Raw genomic sequence first — 19454 nt, 5'->3', positions numbered from 1 at the left:
GTGGAGCATGCTTTCAGAAGTCTTAAAAGATCAACACTCCGATGTGGAAACTACAGAACCTGAACCACCAAAAAAGAAAATGGACCTTCTCCTGGTGGCATCTAACTCTGATGATGAAAATGAACATGCATCGATCCACACTGCTTTGGATTAACAGCAAGCAGAACCCGTCATCAGCATGGATGCATGTCCCCTGGAATTGTGGTTGAAGCATGAAGGGACATATGAATCTCTACCGCATCTGGCATGTAAATATCTTGCAACACCAGCTGCAAAAAATGCCATGAGAACACCTGTTCTCACTTTCAGATGACATTGTGAACAAGAAGTGGACAGCATTATCTCCTGCAAATGTAAACACACTTGTTTGTCTGCACGATTGGCTGAACAAGAAATGGGACTGAATGGACTTGTAGGTTCTGAAGTTTTACATTATTTTATTTTTGCATGCAGTTACATTTTTGTACATAATTCTACATTTTTAAGTTCAACTTTCACAATAAAGAGATTGCACTATAGTACTTGTATTAGGTGAATTGAAAATTACTAGATCTTTTGTTTTTTACAGTGCAAATATTTGTAATAAAAAATAAATATAAAGTGAGTACTCTTCACTTTGTATTGTGTTAAAATTGAAACCAATATATTTTAAAATGTAGAACACATCCAAAAATATTTAAAATAAATGGTATTCTATTATTATTTAACAGTGCAATTAATCGCAATTAATTTTTTTAATCGCTTGACAGCCCTGGAACACACCAAAGTATACATAATCACAAATTGGAGTTATGTCTACATATAATTCCCTAAATGACATAAATTTGTTTATCTCCATAATAAACCTCAAATATAAGAAAGACTGCTGAACAGAGATATAAAGTCCAACTTGTCTTTATTTCAAGTTACAGAGCTTGGAGACTGCATTGTTACTTCATCAACAAAACACCCACTGCACGAGATCAAATTAATTAATCAGATGAGTGGAGGGGTAAATTACACCTCTTGTTCAGCAAGGTCCCCTTCGCTTTGTTTAGATCGGTATTTTTCAATCAGTGGCTTGCTGAGGGGTAACAAAGGCAGTCAAGGGAAACATGGGATGCTGAATATTTTAGTACAGTCTAAAGTAAACTGACTGCCCACACACCCTTATCATTCAAGGTCAAATATTCTCTGTCAAACTCAAAACACACAAATAAATTATATGTGCTTATTGTTTTCATTGATACAATTTTTACTCTTACTGTGATAGAAAATGTAAGGGGACCATGAACATTTTTGACTTTGAATAAGGAGTAGCCAACCTGAAAAGATTGAGCGCCACTGACTAAGGCCTGGTCTACACTGGGGCACGGGGGGATCGATCTAAGTTACGCAACTTCAGCTACGTGAATAACGTAGCTCAAGTCAACGTACTTAGATCTACTCACCATGGTGTCCTCACTGCTGTGAGTCAACTGCTGATGCTCCCGCATCGATTCCACCTACGCCTCTCGCTCCAGTGGCATACCGGAGTTGACGGAAGAGTGCTCGGGGTCAATTTATCGCATCTAGACTTGTAGGACAATAGAGCAGACTGCCTAGGGAAGTCATGGAATCTCCTTCACTGGAGGTTTTCAAAGAGAGTTTGGATAGCCATCCATCTTGGATGGTTTAGACACAACAAATCCTGCCTCTTGACAGAGGGTGAATAGATGACCCTTGCAGTCCTTTCTAAGCTCATGGTTCTGTGATTCTAGATCTGGGTATGATTGTAGAGAGTTGGATAGCCGTCCGTCTTGGATGGTTTAGACACAACAAATCGACCCCCAATGGATCGATTGCTGCCCGCCAATCCAGCAGGTAGTATAGACATACCCTTAGACTAGGAAATGTAGTCAAGGTTAGGTTAGCTAATCCTCCCCACTCCTCCTAGTCTGATAAAGCCAATGCATTTCATGGCCCTGTCCAGCCTAGGAAAATGAAGTGTGGTTCGCAAACATGTTTGCTAATATATGTTCATTAATATGTTTAAAACACGGCTTAGCACCGAGGGATGGCAGAGATTGTGATGTTTAAAACTGTGGTAGTTGGTTGTGATCAACCCTAAGGTCAACCAGTAAAGGGAAGCATGTGTTCCTCTCTGCAACTAACCATCTCAGCATCCAATGGGCCTCAGCCTATAGGCACAATAGAGCCTTTGTACATATATAAGATAATTCCAATATTAAGGTCAAAATGATTGGCTGAGGTTTAATGTGGAGAAAGAAAGCAGATTAAAAGATAAGCTACAGAGTAATAAATTTAAATTGAGAGTTTTGCCATTGACATCAATTGATGCACACAGAGAAACTAGGAAAAATTGGACCCTACAAACTTACTCCTATACATAAGGGCATTCAGCCTTTTAAATAAATAGTAATAAAAACAGTCAGGAATATTCAGCTAGTCACTACATAAGATACTGTGCTGAGAAGAGCTTGTTGGAAATTTTATAACACAAGGGTTTTTTGTCAGAAAACACTAATTCATCAAAACAAAGCTTTTTGCAGAAATATGAAAGTTTAATTGACACCTTTTCAGGTCCAAGATGAAATTTCTGGTCAAAACCAGCATGGGTGGGGGGAGGGATGCGGTTGGGGAGAGAGAGAGACAGAGACTCATCCCAGAGTAGCAAGATGGTTGGGGCACTCATGTGGGAGAACCAAGTTCATGTCACTACTCTGCTTGATTCTCTTATATTCCAGGTGAGTGCTCTTACCATCAGACAATTCTGGCACGTATCTCTCTCAATCTCTCTTCGTGGACCTGTTCTACTACGTATCATTTTTTAAATATTCAGTGGGCCACTGACAGAAACTTGACTCTATAGCCTTGCGGTTAGGACACTCACCTTGTATGTGGTTAGACAGAGATCTGAAGCTGCATTTCCCACATCCCATGTGAGTGGCTAACCACCTGACTATTCTAGGGTGGATCTGCCTCTCCCACTTTCTCTCATTTTTTATTAATTTTTTTCAAAGGACTCAATTTCATCCCAATGTGGAACAGGAAAATTTTTGAAATCTCAAAAATGTTTGTGGGTAAGGAAAACAGTTTCTTACCCAGATCTAGAATCATAGAACCATGGGCTTAGAAAGGACTGCAAGGGTCATCTAGTCATCCTCTGTCAAGAGGCAGGATTTGTTGTATCTAAACCATCCAAGACGGATGGCTATCCAAACTCTCTTTGAAAACCGTCAGTGAAGGAGATTCCATGACTTCCCTAGGCAGTCTGCTCTATTGTCCTACTGTTCTTACAGTTAGGAAGTTTTTCCTGAGATTTAATTTAAAACGGCTACGCTGTAGCTTGAACCCATTGCCTCTTGTCCTGCCCTCTGTGGCAAAAGAGAACAATTTTTCTCCATCTTTTTTATGGCAGCCTTTCAAATATTTGAAGACCGCTACCATGTTCCCCCTTAAGCTCCGCTTTTCCATACTAAACATACCCAATTCCTTCAGCCTTTGCTCATGTGGCTTGCATTTCATCCCTTTGCTCCTCTTTGTTGCTTGCTTCTGGATCCTTTTCAGTTTCTCTACATCCTTTCTATATAGCAGTAACCAAAATAGGACACAATATTCCCGCTAAGACCTAACCAGCGCTGAGTAAAGCGGTACTATCATTTCTGTGATTTGCATGCTATGCTGCTGTTAAAGCAATGCAAAACTTCATTTGCTTTTTTTGCCACAGCATCACAACGTTGATTCAAGTTCCAAGTGTTGTTATTTGCCATGGTGTCATAAATATAAAGGGAAGGGGAAACACCTTTAAATCTCTCCTGGCCAGAGGAAAAACCCTTTCACCTGTAAAGGGTTAAGAAGCTAGGATAACCTCGCTGGCACCTGAGCAAAATGACCAATGAGGAGACAAGATACTTTCAAAGCTGGAGGGGGGGAGAAACAAAGGTTCTCTCGGTCTGTGTGTTGCTTTTGCAGGGACCAGAGCAGGAATGCAGGTCAGAACTCCTGTAAAGGATTAATAAGCAATCTAGTTAGATATGCGTTAGATTCTGTTTTGTTTAAATGGCTGATAAAATAAGTTGTGCTGAACGGAATGTATATTCCTGGTTTTGTGTCTTTTCGTAACTTAAGGTTTTGCCTAGAGGGGTTCTCTGTTTTGAATCTGATTACCCTGTAAGGTATTTACCATCCTGATTTTACAGAGGTGATTCTTCTACTTTTTCTTCAATTAAAATTCTTCTTTTAAGAACCTGATTGCTTTTTCATTGTTCTTACAATCCAAGGGTTTTGGTCTGTGTTCACCTATGCAAATTGGTGAGGATTTTTATCAAGCCTTCACCAAGAAAGGGGGTGTAGGGCTTGGGAGGATTTTGGGGGAAGGACATTTCCAAGCGGGCTCTTTCCCTGTTATATAATTGTTAGACGCTTGGTGGTGGCAGCAATAAAGTCCAAGGGAAGAAGGTAAAATAGTTTGTACCTTGGGGAAGTTTTAACCTAAGCTGGGAAAAATAAGCTTAGGGGGGTTTTCATGCAGGTCCCCACATCTGTACCCTAGAGTTCAGAGTGGGGAAGAAACTTTGACACATGGTCATCCAGCTCTAGAGCCAAACTCTATATTTTATAAAGAAGCATTTATGATAACACATGCAGAGGACGTTGGAGCCCATTGGTATAGTACAGACAATAGGCCAGACTTAGCTCTGATTTACACCAGTTCAACTCTATTGGGAAAGTCAATGAAGCCGACGTAGTGCAAATGAGAGTAGAATTTGGCCCCTGTGGGGAGGGAGACAGTTAAAATAAAAGTCTTTCTTTTTAAGTGTTTTTAACAACAAAGCTTTTTAAATTATTACTTTTTTGTTGCTAAAGTGATTAAAATGTGATTAGAAGGCCCCAGAGCTAGTGAGAATTTAATTATAAAGGTGCCTTGTTCACATTTCGCCTGGCAAGAGAACTGCTCAGCATTGTGATCCTCTACTACCTACCAGATGGATGATTCACAACATACTGTGTAAATTAATTGGAAGCTTCTCCAGGAATTTAATTATTGTGGTAAAGGTTTTAATTCAAAGTAATACACACAAACACATATTTACCTATATAGATTGATAGATTTGCATACATATAGTTGCTTTGAGATAGTAGCTGACCAAGTCAGTAAATCGCTCAGAAATGAAAAATACTGTATTATCACTACAAGGTGCTCTTAATGACCCTACAGGATGTTCTTAAAGACATTACACAAAGTGATATGTTTGATACTGGAAGCAAAATTTGATTTTAAATTGACATGGATAACAAATTATCAAAAATAGGGGCTGGTTATTTAATCATGCAGTTCTGGTTTACGTTAAGCTTTGTATCAGGACACAATAACTTGCCGGTAGATGGTTCTGTATAAGGTTACAAAGCCTTTTAGTCCTAATGAGTCCATGTCTTAAAAAATTACATACAGATGTTACAGAATGACCAGGATCAAAATTCATTAATATACAGGCTGTATGTTCATATACAGGCTATTTCCCCCTCTTTTAAAAGCTACAGAGAAGGAGTTAAGCCACTGGATAATACAAAATGGAACATCATCTGGGCTGATACAGTTTTAATAGTAAAGTGTTTAAATATAAAATGGGAGAGTAGTGTATATATTGCTGCTATTTAATATGTATACACATAAATAAACAAGACTCCAAGATTCAACTTCGTCAGCTTCTGAGGAAACTGGCAACCACTACAAATTCGGAATGGGGGCGGGGCAGAGGTGATGTTTAAATAAAGCACTCACCTTCTCAATATCTGGATCTCTGGTTTCTTCAAGGTATTTTTTGAAAGGGTTTGGTTGATAGGGCTCCTCTGTTTTTAATAAGATTTTTGTTTTCACTGGCCCTGGACGAATAACACCAGGCTTTGTCTAGATCCATAGCAAGCACAGGGGGGAAAAGAATAGAAATTTAAAAACCTGAAGTAGAACCAGATTACAGAAAATTTTATTTATTTCTGGACATTCTAATTCCAGTTTTATTGAAGTTACCATATTTCAAAATGACATTTAAAAAATATACAAGGACCAAAATCATTCAATTCCTCTTTGACTGGCCTGTTTTTGTTTCAGAATATGGAGAAAGGTGACACCAGTTGTGATTTTGCAGTCACAGGAAGCTCTTAATTAAGATCTATTTGTTGTCAACCCAAAGGACAGAAACTAGCTTGCCTATCAAGCTATTGTTTCTGCCACGTCTTGCTAGCTGCTCAGTTGCATCCTAATAACTTCATCAAGTCATGGATTATGTATAATCACATCTGTTTACAGACAGCAAATTCCAGTGTGGCCTTTTCAAACAGACACCGTAAAATGAAAAAAACCCCACATAGTAAAGAAGGGCAACAGATGATGCAAGTATATTAACTAATAACTTTCACCAACGCATGGTAAAAAAGCACTTTTTAGAAATGACAGACTTAAACTCTGGCCAAATATCGTATGGAGCTTTCCCAGAATACTAGCCAAGAACTTGAAACACATTATGAACAGCAGCAGTAAACAACCATTTTTGCACAAATGTAATTAGTCTTTTCAGTACTAACATCTCAACGTATTCATCCTTCAGTCACTGAAGAGAAATAAAGGAAGAAATGAATGGAAAAAAGTAATTGTCTACTCTACAAAGTACAGCTGGCTGAAAAACTATAATTCCAGTTTTTGAAAAATTTCAAAATTTGTTCTACATCAGTGGTTGGGAGAAAAAGATTTACTCTCTCCATGCAGAGCATTCACCCTGGATGTAGGAGACCCAGGTTTAAGTCCCTGCTCTGCCTGATTCAGAGCAAAGTTTTAAACCTGGGTTGTCAATGTTCCAGAGGAGTTACCTAACCAGTGGGCTACTGTGGAGTCTGTCTGTCTCTTCTTTCTCCTTCCCCTGCCTCAAGTGAGGCTGTTTGGCAGGTGCTGTGTGCACTAGCTGGGTTTCTGTTAGTCTATGTTTGTTTTTTGTTTTGTTACTTGCTGTTTCTTTCCTTTACGGGTGTTGTTGGTTCCCTCCCTTTTTCCCTTGGGGGTGAGGAGATTTTCTCCATGGAGTCCACTTCAGATGGGTTTAGTGGTTTGTCCCACAAGAATGCGGTTTGGTGTGTGCCTGCTGCCTCCTGCACTGTGGAGGGCACGTTGCTGAGTATAGGTAAGGTTATTGGCTGTGCTCATATAAAATCTGCCTCTTGAATGAGCAAATCCATAATGATTTTCCTGGTCGAGGAGCAGTTTGGGGAGTCTTTTGTTCAAGCATTTCCCTTGTTTGCTCCTGCTAATAAAGTAGTTGTTTCCAATGTCATCCCCTTCCTTCACAATAAGACACGAGTGTCTGATCTCCCCCATTATGGGAAAGGTAGTTTCTGCTGGTGGGATGATTCCGCTAGCCTGGAATAACCCAGATGTGAAGAATTTATTACATTAAATTATCCTGAACATCCCCTGAACCTGGTTTTAAAGCACCACGTGGAAGGGGTGGATTATACAGTGTTTGCTACCTCTGAAAACATGAAATGTTTCCTGTGTGGTGACCCTGGTCATTTGAGGGGTTCCTGCCCACACACTGCTGGCTTGGGGGTCCCTGGTAAGAATGTGGGACCCCAGGATATTGGGGAAGGGGCTGGGACATCAAGGGACCAGCAGGAAACCGCCTGCATCTGCACTGCCAGATTCTATCTTCCCCCTTCCCTTGCCATATGTGGTCTGCTGTTGTCCAGAAAGCAGACCCCCGCTTCCCCAGAGGAACCCTCTGTTGTGACCCCATAACCTGTACTTCTACCGAAGCAAGTCCTGGAGGTTGAGGAGCACCTTCCTGCAGAGCAAGTACAGGGGTTCTAGAGATGGGGGTGAAGAACAGACTGACCAGATGGATTTATGCGAGACTGTGTTTAAAAGGGCTAAAACTGCTGCCAGTGGCTGAGGATGAAGCAGTGTGCCCTGAGGAGGAGGATAACATTGTGTTTGGTGGTAGCTCCATGCCTGGAGCTCCCAGTGGGCTACTGTTTTCCCCTGGTTTGGTGAGTCCTTAAGCCCCCAATCCTGTATGCTGCAATGATGATACTGGGTCCCAGCCTGCGGTGGTGCAGCCTAGCCCTCTTGGGAAAATAGATATACCAGCTGTCCCCACTGAATCTCTCTCCTTCATGAATGATGAGTGTGTTGCAATGGCAGCTCAATGTTCTTCTGAGCTGGTGGAGTCTGAGGGAGATGAAAGGATGATGATGATCTCTGTGACTCCTCATTGGTTCCTGATGTTCCAGTGAGTCAGCTAGATATAAAAGGTGGGCATTGTGTGGAAGAGATTAGTGATATTTTAGATAGCACCAAAGGGAAACAGGGAGTTGAGGTTGAGGCCTGTTTCCCTGATTTACCACACTTTGTTCATTCAGCTTCCCTTGGCTTGAGAGATATCGTTGTTGATGGTAGGATACACTCCCATCTTAAGAAGTTGTTGAGAAAAGTGAGGAAGCATGCAGGGATTGTTCAAGATATATAGGCCTCCCCGTGGCTTGTTTTGCTCAAAATACTTCCACTTTCCATTGTCGCTCTCTGCTGCTTGGCTCTCTCCTTCTAGTCTCCATGGTGCTGCTAGGGGCTAGACTGGATCACTTTTATACCATGAAGGCCAGCATGAATATGTTTGTTCAGTCTTCCATGTCTCCCACTCATTTGTCAGGTCATCATGATGCCTCTCAATATTTCTCTCCCTCATCTTCCCTGTGCTTCCCGCTGGAGCATTAATACCAAATTGTTACAGGACCTGAATTTCACCATTAGTTATTTGCTGTGTTTTGGAAGCATTGGCAGCAGCACAAGCCCCTGTCTGAGTCCTTGAGACAGTAGTGGAATGTTGGGAAGGTCCAGATCCAAATGTTCTACCGGCAGTATACCCAGCCTGCCATGTGGTTCTTGTATAATAAATGAGACATCTTGCACCCTCTGGGCAATCTTGATGTGGGAAACCCAGTAGAAGTACCAACTCCTGAGGAGCTTGGAAGCCACAAGGAACCCTAGGGTTAAGATCCGTTTTACTCAGCTCCATGAAAATGATGCTCCCTCCAAGGCTCTTTTTCAGGTTAGAGAAAAAGTCTACAGAGCAGGGGCAGGATTTTTGCCTCTGGATGCCAAATGGTCATCTGACAGCTGACCCTACTGAGATCCAGAAAGCAGCTTTTTCTTTTTACAGTACTCTGTACTCGCCTGAAGCCTGTGATGTCCTGGCAATGGAAGAGCTGCACCAGGGGTTACCCTATCTGACTGGTGAGGAAAAGCAGTGTCTGGACACCTTGCTGTCGCTACAAGAGCTCTCTGGTGCAATCCAGCAGTCTCAGGCATCAGTAGGCTGCCATTTTAATTTTACAAGCATTTCTGACATTTTATCAGTCCTGACTTTTTTCTAGTGATGCTGGAGTGTGCCCAGGAGATAGCACTGCCCCTCAGTTGCCACAGGGCAGCAATCAACCTGCTGCACAGAAAAGGGGACCTCTGTGACTTATGGAAGTGGAGACCTATTTCTGTTCTCTGTTCTGATTATAAGATTTTATCCAGGGCCTTAGCCAACCGACTGTAGGACTGTCTGGACAATTTCATATATGTTGATCAAACAGATTGTATTCCTAAAAACTGTAATTTGGATAATTTGTTTTTAATTCATTATATTTTTTATGTGAGCAAATGTTGTAGTCTGGATGTGGGGCTTATTTCAAAAGACCAGGAGAAGGCCTTTGATAGAGTTAACCATAGTTAGCTTTTTAAAACATTAGAAGCTTTTGAGATTTGGCCAGTGTTCTCTTCATATGTTTCTTTATTGTACCATAAAGTTTTTAGTGTCTTAAAGATTAATGGGGGTCTTAGCCACTGCTTCCTAGTTCTCAGAGACATTCATCAGGGGTGTCCTCTCTCTAGGATGCTGTATGTTCTTAGTTTGGAGCCATTCCTGCCCCTCTGCAGAAGCTATCTAACTGGCCTTTCCAAGCCAGGTTCCCAGATGTCTGCCCGGTTTGTCTGTCAGCCTAAGCTGATGATATCTCAGTTTTTATCACTGTGACAAGCAGGCATTTTGTGCTTGTTCACAAGTGTGTGAACAAACACCTTCTACCTGCATTAACAGGGCTCAGAGCAATTCGATCTTACTGGGTTCTTGACAGCGTAGCGGTACCCCTTTGTGGCCCCAGCAATTCCAATGGGGCACCTCTGAGATTAAAGTGTTGTAGGTCTTTGTCTAGGGTGACCAGACAGCAAATGTGAAAAATTGGGACGGGGTGGGAGGGTGGGGGGGTACTAGGAGCCTATATAAAAAAAAGACCCCAAAATTGGGACTGTCCCTATAAAATCGGGACATCTGGTCACCCTATCTTTGTCGGATGCTATATGCTAAGGAACTTGGAGGGGGCTGAGGAGAATGTGCAAGGCCACTTGCAGAAATGGCCTGGCTCCTTCCTGGATTCTCTTTTCAGGGACAGGTTTTGATTGCCAATGATCTTGTGGCCTTAACGTTATGGCACCGGATAATGTCTCTGCACCTTCCCCTGGGCCTTTTGGACTAGATTCAGAGGTATATTAATCATTTTTTAAATAATTACCACTGATTGTGCCCTGCTTTTCTGTTCCTGCCATTAGATAAAGGGAGCCAGGGACTCACTGATTTAACCAGCAGGGTGGTAGCCTTTTGTCTGCAGTCTGTTCAATGGTTACTTTACTCTGACTCCCCACGGGTCTACAAGTCCTGGCTGTTTCTCCGCTGTGTCATGCTGGGGAGATGGTCTTTGAGTCTTATCTATTTTTGTTGGCACCTGGTAGATTACAGAGTCTAAATTTGCCGCTATTTTATAAAGGTCTTTTTAAAGCCTGGCAACTTCTGCAAAGTGCACAGCTGGACCAGCTGTTTTTCAGTTTATGGCTTTTGGAACAGTTGCTGTGTTTTAACCCACTTTTTCTCCTCCAGGAGCCTGTTTTCTACCATTAAACAGGCTGGGTTGACCTAGATGTTCCACATGCTTGTTCCTAGTTGGTCAAGCTGGAAGTCAGGACAGCTCTTGCTGTTCAGACTAGAATCCAGTCTGTATGTCTTTTGAATAAGGCCCTTTCTGAATTCCAGGTGGCACTCACTCAGTGGGCTGCTCGGTATTTCCAGAGAGTTTTTGCAGGGATTATTCTTCTGGGGGGGAATGCTCCCCTCATTAGCTGTCTCCCCTCCTATGGATCCTTGTGCAACCAGGCGGAGCATTGTCCTGCAAGGGTTTGGTGAATCTTCCTTTTGCAACCATAACCAAGCAGCTGCTCTATGGCATGTGTGTCAAGGTGAGGCATTATGCCACCCTCTCTGATCTCTCTGATAATAGTCTGGAGGATGTCCCTGTCCATGGGTGACTATGTCCCTGGCTTGGAGGACGTTATTCAAACCTCCTCTTCCTAAGCACTCCAGCGACTTACAGTGGAGGGTCCAGCATAGCATTGTAGCAACCAATCATTTTGTACACCATATTACTCCTACTGTATCTGCAGAAGGCCCCTTCTGTTTGGCTTCAAACACGGGGTTTCATTTTTTCCTACATTGCTCTCATTTGATTCCTCTCTTTGGTTATTTTTGCAGCAGCTTTTCAGCAGTTTGGGATTGGTTTTCTCCAACCTCCAAGATACAGGGCTCACATTCAGCCAGTTTCCTGACTGGCTAACGTTTTGCTGGGTCAGGCAAAACTAGCCATTTTGAAATCTTTCCAGAACAGGATAGCTGATTACACCTTTCATAAATTGACTTGTAATCTGGACACGTTACATTTGACTTGGAGTGATAATATTTTGAGTTAACTTGGTGATGATGATGCTTGAGTGGTCTAGGTTGAATGTTCACTTAAGATGTGTTTGGTTTATTTTATTCATATCTTTGTGTGCCTATATTATAATACAAAAAATTTAAAATATTTCTGGTGTAATTTTATGTGAATATTGGTGTTTTTCTTGTCATCTCTCTCCCCCATTTTGACCAGAAATTTAAGGGTCATTCTGTCCTGAATATTTTACAGTCTAAATAGACAAGTGAAAGGGTGGGAGACCAGAGATCCATTTGTCAGATAGGGAACTGAGTCACAGAGAGCCTGAATGCTTTCCCAAGGTGTATGTGGCTCAGATATCAATTAAGCCATTGCTTGAGTCCCAGGCAAGTCCCTTAACCACAAGTCCATACATATGTCTATTACCAAAGCCATGGGAAAAACAAGTATTTGGATAAGATAAGGGTAGACATAGTCAAGGGCAACAATGGTTTATATAAGATTGAGGTCAAGTAATTGAATCATTATTATATGTGGTATAGAAAAGTACCCGGTGACTGAAAAATAATGAAATTGGTTCCATTATTTAAAAAGAGGTGTTCCAGAAATAAAGTTGAAAATGTTGAACCTATAAATCTAGCATCTGTATTAGTAAAAGATTTTGATATATAGCCTTACAGTCACATTTGGACAAGTACAATTTAATAGTTGTGAGTTATAATGGATTTGCAAAATATATATCATGTCAGACAAATCTATTTACTTTTAAATTTAAAAAACTACTGGTCTAGATAGTGGCCCGTTGTAAATTTAATATGATCTAGATTTTCAGAATTCTTGTTACCGAGTTTGACATGACAGGTTATTGTATAAACTCTAAGCATGGGCTACGGAATAATTTGTTAAGACAGACAAAGAACTGATCTGTAGGCAGAAAACAAAAGGGGAGGTAAAGGTATGTATTTTTTATGGAAACTATGAGCACTGGAGTTCTGTGAGGCTCTGTGCTGAGATAAACTCTTAAATAACCAGGTAGTAGGCCTCTCTAACATGGCCACATGGTAGAGAGTAAGGACCATTTGGCACATTCTGCATAAATAACTGCAAAGCTGCTATTGAGTTGCTTCCATGGGTAATATCAGTTCCCTAGGTAACTGCACCTTTGACCCCTTAGTGGCCTCCTTGAGGGCATCCCACTTAGATCTCTGGCCTCTAACCATCACCTTTCTGGGGGTAGGAACCTATGATCCCCTCCCTCTAGACCAGGGACTTTGGACTGTAGACTCCTGTAATTCATGGTGATTATCTCTTCAGATCTGACTTTAGTTCAGCACCTGCAGTTCTGTTCTCTCAGGGCAATGACAGTGTTGACCAGTGACCAGCCTGCTCTCTAAAAGCAAAGTTCTATTTATTCAGAACAAAAACATTACAGAGAAAACACATAATTAAAAACAGTAAATAGCTTATATGTAGGTCTAGTTTACCAGGTGGTCACCCATTTGCCACATGAAGACTCTGGTAGGACTAAAATACTTTGGGCCATGTCTGTAGAGCTTGTCTCGTATGGTCACTGTCTCAGGTCAGTCCTTGGACTGGGTGTGAGAGAGTTCTCTTTCAGTTCAGGACAATCACTTTACACAGTTTCATGTTCTTTGTCTGTCAGGCCCCTTGAATATCATCAAACCAATTTATGTTTTTTTCCCAGACAGCCTGCACTTCAAAAGGCTGGTTACTTGCATTGTTTCAGCATTAGGAATTTGCATTAATTACCCCTGTCCCAGTGACACTAGTTCCTGTGGGAAACCCATATATAAGATTTAGAAGGTTGATACAATATAGTCTTTAAATAATTCATGTGTCCACAGCATCTGTCACATCTCAATATAATAGTCTTTAAATATTCCATGCTTCCAAAATACCACCTCTGTCACAGTTACAGCCCATGGGAGCAGAGCTAAATAAAGAATTGATGTTTTGGTTTGGTTTTGAGCATAGGTAAGATGAACCATGAACTCTCCTATACCTCCCATACCCTTCCTCTTCCCCCCCCCCCCCCCAGTAGTCAACTAGTTACCACAGTGTTGCCAATTTAGTCACAGGTTTATTCTCCCTTCTCCCCCGTAAATTCAAACACCCGCTCTAATTTCAGTTCCTGAGGAAAGTACTGGCAACTAATTCCCCAAGTTGACTGGGCACTGTGTGAAGTAGTACTTTCTAAAGTATCACTTTATAAAAAACATTAGAAATAATTGGTTAGACTACTTATTTGAAAAAAAGAAGATACAACTAAGTTAGAGAAAGTAGAAGGTAGGGCCACAAAGCTGATGAATAAAATCCAGAGATTTCACATATGAGCAGAGCTTGACAAAACTGAACTGATTTAATCCAAATCATCTTCCATCAAAAAGTAATATGACTGAAGTGTTTAAAATAGAGAAGAATTTTGAAATTAAATGTAGTTTTTGCGATTATTGATTTGGGGGATGTAAGTTTAAGTTATGGATAGTCTTGAACTAATACTACACATGTCTACCTCCCTCCTAGCTTTGTACCCCTTTCAGATCCATCTCTTGTTTCAGTTAAGATGGACGATAAATAAAAATAATTTCAGGTGACATTAGTTTTACTGGAAGAGTGATGAATAGTCAAATTTCATTTAAAATAAGATGTTTTGATTATGGAATTTAACAAGTTAGTGCCTGATCCAATGCCCATTTAGCTCATTAGTTAGTTTATGCTTGGGAGTAAATGCTCATTCTTTCTGGAGGGTCAAGAGGAAATTTAGCACTCCATGGTTTTCTCCCCACTCAAAATGGCTGTGGAAGATTTGCCAAGGAGTGTTTTTCTCTACTTTCCAACAAAAAGTTAAATATAAAAAATAAATTAAAATACAGGATTGGAATGGCATAGTTATTATCAAATTACTGTACAGACAGAAGTACCCTTGGCCTCCTAATGGTCTTACACAACTATGTAACTAAAAGTCTATTGTGCTACCTGAAATTGTCAAGAATAAGCTGTCTTTACAGATGAAGCACTGTAGAAAGCACATTGTAGAAAATGCTTTCAGGGCTGTATTTTCTAAAGAACACTGACGTCAAGTGCCCACAGTGAGATGAGTCATATGCTGCAACAGTCTGACACACATCGACTAGCAATCAGGATTTGAAATACATCATTAGCTACCTACCAAGTTCTAACAAAATCATCGGTTCAAAAACAGAATCCTGAGCTCTTCCTTTGCTAGCAGACAGCACAACTGACAATAGGTAGAGTGCCCATAAGCAAGCTGAGATTTTCCTTTGCCATGCAGGGCTGAGTCACAATACCATCACCCCAAAATTTTAAAGGTTACAGTAATGGACAGGTATTATACGTGACTGATATACTCTAAAAGGAGTGGATGCAGGCACATAGTCACCTCTTGCTTTTTCTATTGTTATTAATAAATAATAATACCTAGCTCTGATATATTCCTTTTCACTCATAAATCTCAAAGCACTTTACAATGGAGGGCAGCGGCATTATCCTCATATTACAGATGTTACATTGTTTAAATAACCTCACTAGATAATATTATCCCACAGTACAGTAAATGGGGCACTATAAAGTTATACATACACCTGAAGGTTCAGGCAGTCTTTCTGAGCATAGGTAAGGGGAGAAATTAGTCTGTTCCAGGCACTGGTGGCTAATAAAAATGCTGTCTGGGGGTAAGGGGCTGCAGAAAGATAAAAAGCCAATGAAGTAAGGTCTGGGGGTTGGGTGCCACCCTCCTTACTTGCCCAAAGGTTGGGTAGATTTTCAAATTATTTTGACTTCCTACTGCCCTACTAAATCCCTAAACCTTTGATTAAGTCTAGGTCCTTTTTAAAACCTCTTTCCCCCTGAGACTCTGATTCCTACCTAATCTTTTCTCTTGTCTGTATGCACTCTGTCTGTGTCTATCTCTATATCTCCTCATCTCCTCTTTTTCTGGATATTTTGTTCCATTATTTTGTCTTTCCTATTTCCTCATTCCTCATGCTAATTACTCCTCCTCTCTTGTATCATCTCTACTCCCTTTCCTCCTCTTCCCTTCCTAGATTTTGCCCTTCCATCTCCTTATCACACCTATCTCTCATCCACTCATACTCTTACCCCGTTCTTTTATCCATCCATGCCCCCTTCAATGGTGCTTTCCTCTCCAAGACCCTACCTCATCCAACTGCCTTCTCTCCCTGCTTCCTGCACTGGGAGATGGGAGCTCAAACCACTCTGGTTGCCTCTGTCTGCTGGCCTCTCCAGAAAAAAGCTCCCCATCATGAGGTCTTCAGATGGCTCAGCTGCCTCCTCTACCTGCTACATATGCTAAGAAATAAGTCTAGTTTCCTTTGATTGTCAGAGCCTTCCTGTAGCTCTGTGGACACACTCCAGATGTCATGCTGGCTGGCATCTGCATGAGGACCTGGGGAGACCCATTCCTCAGTGCCTACATAGATGCTCTATCCAGCCTGCAAAAAATTCTGGCACAGCATAGCACAAAACTCTTTCAAAGCAAGTTAGTTTGGAGGGGATATCAATAACAATAGCAGCATCACTTGCCCCATAACCTCAGCCGTGCGGAACACAATGCCATCCACAGCCTCAGAAACAACTCTGACATCATAATCAAAAAGGTTGACAAAGGAGGTGCTGTTGTCATCATGAATAGGTCGGAATATGAACAAGAGGCTGCTCGGCAGCTCTCCCACACCACTTTCTACAAGCCATTACCCTCTGATCCCACTGAGAGTTACCAAAAGAAACTACAGCATTTGCTCAAGAAACTCCCTGAAAAAGCACAAGATCAAATCCGCACACACACACCCCTGGAACCCCGACCTGGGATATTCTACTACCCAAGATCCATAAACCTGGAAATCCTGGACGCCCCATCATCTCAGGCATTGGCACCCTGACAGCAGGATTGTCTGGCTATGTAGACTCCCTCCTCAGGCCCTACGCTACCAGCACTCCCAGCTACCTTCGAGACACCACTGACTTCCTGAGGAAACTACAATCCATCGGTGATCTTCCTGATAACACCATCCTGGCCACTATGGATGTAGAAGCCCTCTACACCAACATTCCACACAAAGATGGACTACAAGCCGTCAAGAACACTATCCCCGATAATGTCACGGCTAACCTGGTGGCTGAACTTTGTGACTTTTCCCTTACCCATAACTATTTCACATTTGGGGACAATGTATACCTTCAGATCAGCGGCGCTACTATGGGTACCCGCATGGCCCCACAGTATGGCAACGTTTTTATGGCTGACTTAGAACAACGCTTCCTCAGCTCTCGTCCCCTAACGCCCCTACTCTACTTGCGCTATATTGATGACATCTGCATCATCTGGACCCATGAAAAAGAAGCCCTTGAGGAATTCCACCATGATTTCAACAATTTCCATCCCACCACCAACCTCAGCCTGGTCCAGTCCACACAAGAGATCCACTTCCTGGACACTACAGTGCTAATAAACGATGGTCACATAAACACCACCCTATAACGGAAACCTACTGACCGCTACTCCTACCTACATGCCTCCAGCTTTCACCCTGACCACACCACACGATCCATTGTCTACAGCCAAGCTCTGCGATACAACCGCATTTGCTCCATCCCCTCAGACAGAGACAAACACCTACAAGATCTCTATCAAGCATTCGTACAACTACAATACCCACCTGCGGAAGTGAAGAAACAGATTGATAGAGCCAGAAGAGTTCCCAGAAGTCACCTACTACAGGACAAGCCTAACAAAGAAAATAACAGAACGCCACTAGCCATCACCTTCAGCCCCCAACTAAAACCCCTCCAACACATTATTAAGGATCTACAACCTATCCTGAAGGATGACCCAACACTCTCACAAATCTTGGGAGACAGGCCAGTCCTTGCCTACAGACAGCCCCCCAACCTGAAGCGAATACTCACCAGCAACCACATACCACACAACAGAACCACTAACCCAGGAACCTATCCTTGCAACAAAGCCCGTTGCCAACTGTGCCCACATATCTATTCAGGGGACACCATCACAGGTCCTAATAACATCAGCCACACTATCAGAGGCTTGTTCACCTGCACATCCACCAATGTGATATATGCCATTATATGCCAGCAATGCCCCTCTGCCATGTACATTGGTCAAACTGGACAGTCTCTATGTAAAAGAATAAATGGACACAAATCAGATGTCAAGAATTATAACATTCATAAACCAGTAGGAGAACACTTCAATCTCTCTGGTCACGCGATTACAGACATGAAAGTTGCGATATTACAACAAAAAAACTTCAAATCCAGACTCCAGCGAGAGACTGTTGAATTGGAATTCATTTGCAAATTGGATACAATTAACTTAGGCTTGAATAGAGACTGGGAGTGGCTAAGTCATTATGCAAGGTAACCTATTTCCCCTTGTTTTTTCCTACCCCTCCCCCCCCCCCGGCGTTCTTGTTAAACCCTGGATTTGTGCTGGAAATGGCCCACCTTGATTATCATACACATTGTAAGGAGAGTGGTCACTTTAGATAAACTATTACCAACAGGAGAGTGGGTTTGTGTGGGGGGGGGGGGGGGAGAAAACCTGGATTTGTGCTGGAAATGGCTCAACTTGATTATCATACACATTGTAAGGAGAGTGATCACTTTAGATAAGCTATTACCAGCAGGAGAGTGGGATGGAGGGAGGTATTTTTTCATGCTTTGTGTGTATAAAAAGATCTTCTACACTTTCCACAGTATACATCCAATGAAGTGAGCTGTAGCTCATGAAAGCTTATGCTCAAATAAATTGGTTAGTCTCTAAGGTGCCACAAGTACTCCTTTTCTTTTTGTGAATACAGACTAACAAGGCTGTTACTCTGAAACCTATCAATAATATGGTCATTCCAGCGTGGTTCTCTTTACCCTCATACAAGTAAAGCTTTAAATGATTGGATGCTGAAATCAAACTATAAAAAAGTATTTCTAAAAGATAAAAGTGAAATGCTTCTTCCTTAATGATAATCTTTTTGAAAACAAATCAGGCGCGCATTAAAAAAACATCAAGAAAGGACTGAATTATGTATGAATTAGTCTTATGAAGTCATCTCTCTATAAAACTTTCTGTCATTACTAACAAATATCAAGTGCGATTATTGCTATATTTTAAACTGAGTCACATTTTTGTGCTTTGCCTGATGTCTGGCCATTACGGTATGTATTCAACCTGGGCCAATTCAGGGAGGTTCTGAATAGCCACTGAGCACACCCCACTCCCATAATCACAACAGGGCTGCACGCACTCAGCTGGTACTCAGAACTGCTCAGGATTTGGCCTGTGCGGTTCGTCATGTCCATAATGCCTGATATAACCGTGCAGCCTACCGGAGCTCAGAGCTGCTCCTCTAAAGGACAACAAATAGAAAATCCTTCCTAGAGACACTTCATTTATTAATTTAGACAACAGAATCAGAACCACCACCTGTCAGAATTTTGAGCATAGACAGCGCCCCACTCACTAAGAGGTATCAGTTTTATCCTTGAGTCCAAACCTGGGTGGCTCTGAAAAATGTAGAGGTGCTAGACTGTTACTGCACATTATTTTTGAAAAAAATTGATGTGTTCAATTATAAGTTTTGTTGAAACATTCTTTTCCCAAAAAC

General features: G+C 41.7%; 1 protein-coding gene across 1 annotated transcript in view; it reads right to left on the bottom strand.

The window, feature by feature from the left end:
• MLIP (muscular LMNA interacting protein) overlaps positions 1-19454 on the bottom strand; it is a 169608-nt gene that overhangs the window by 41107 nt on the left and 109047 nt on the right. Inside the window, exon 12 of the mRNA XM_077811585.1 lies at positions 5765-5890. Within this exon, the coding sequence (XP_077667711.1) occupies positions 5765-5890 (126 nt within the window). The remainder of the gene's footprint in view (positions 1-5764; positions 5891-19454) is intronic.

The sequence above is a fragment of the Eretmochelys imbricata genome, chromosome 3 (genome assembly GCF_965152235.1).
Source record: "Eretmochelys imbricata isolate rEreImb1 chromosome 3, rEreImb1.hap1, whole genome shotgun sequence".
Lineage (NCBI taxonomy): Eukaryota > Metazoa > Chordata > Testudines > Cheloniidae > Eretmochelys > Eretmochelys imbricata.
The sequence above is the reverse complement of the archived record's forward strand: the minus strand, read 5'-3'. Positions and strand labels throughout refer to the sequence as shown.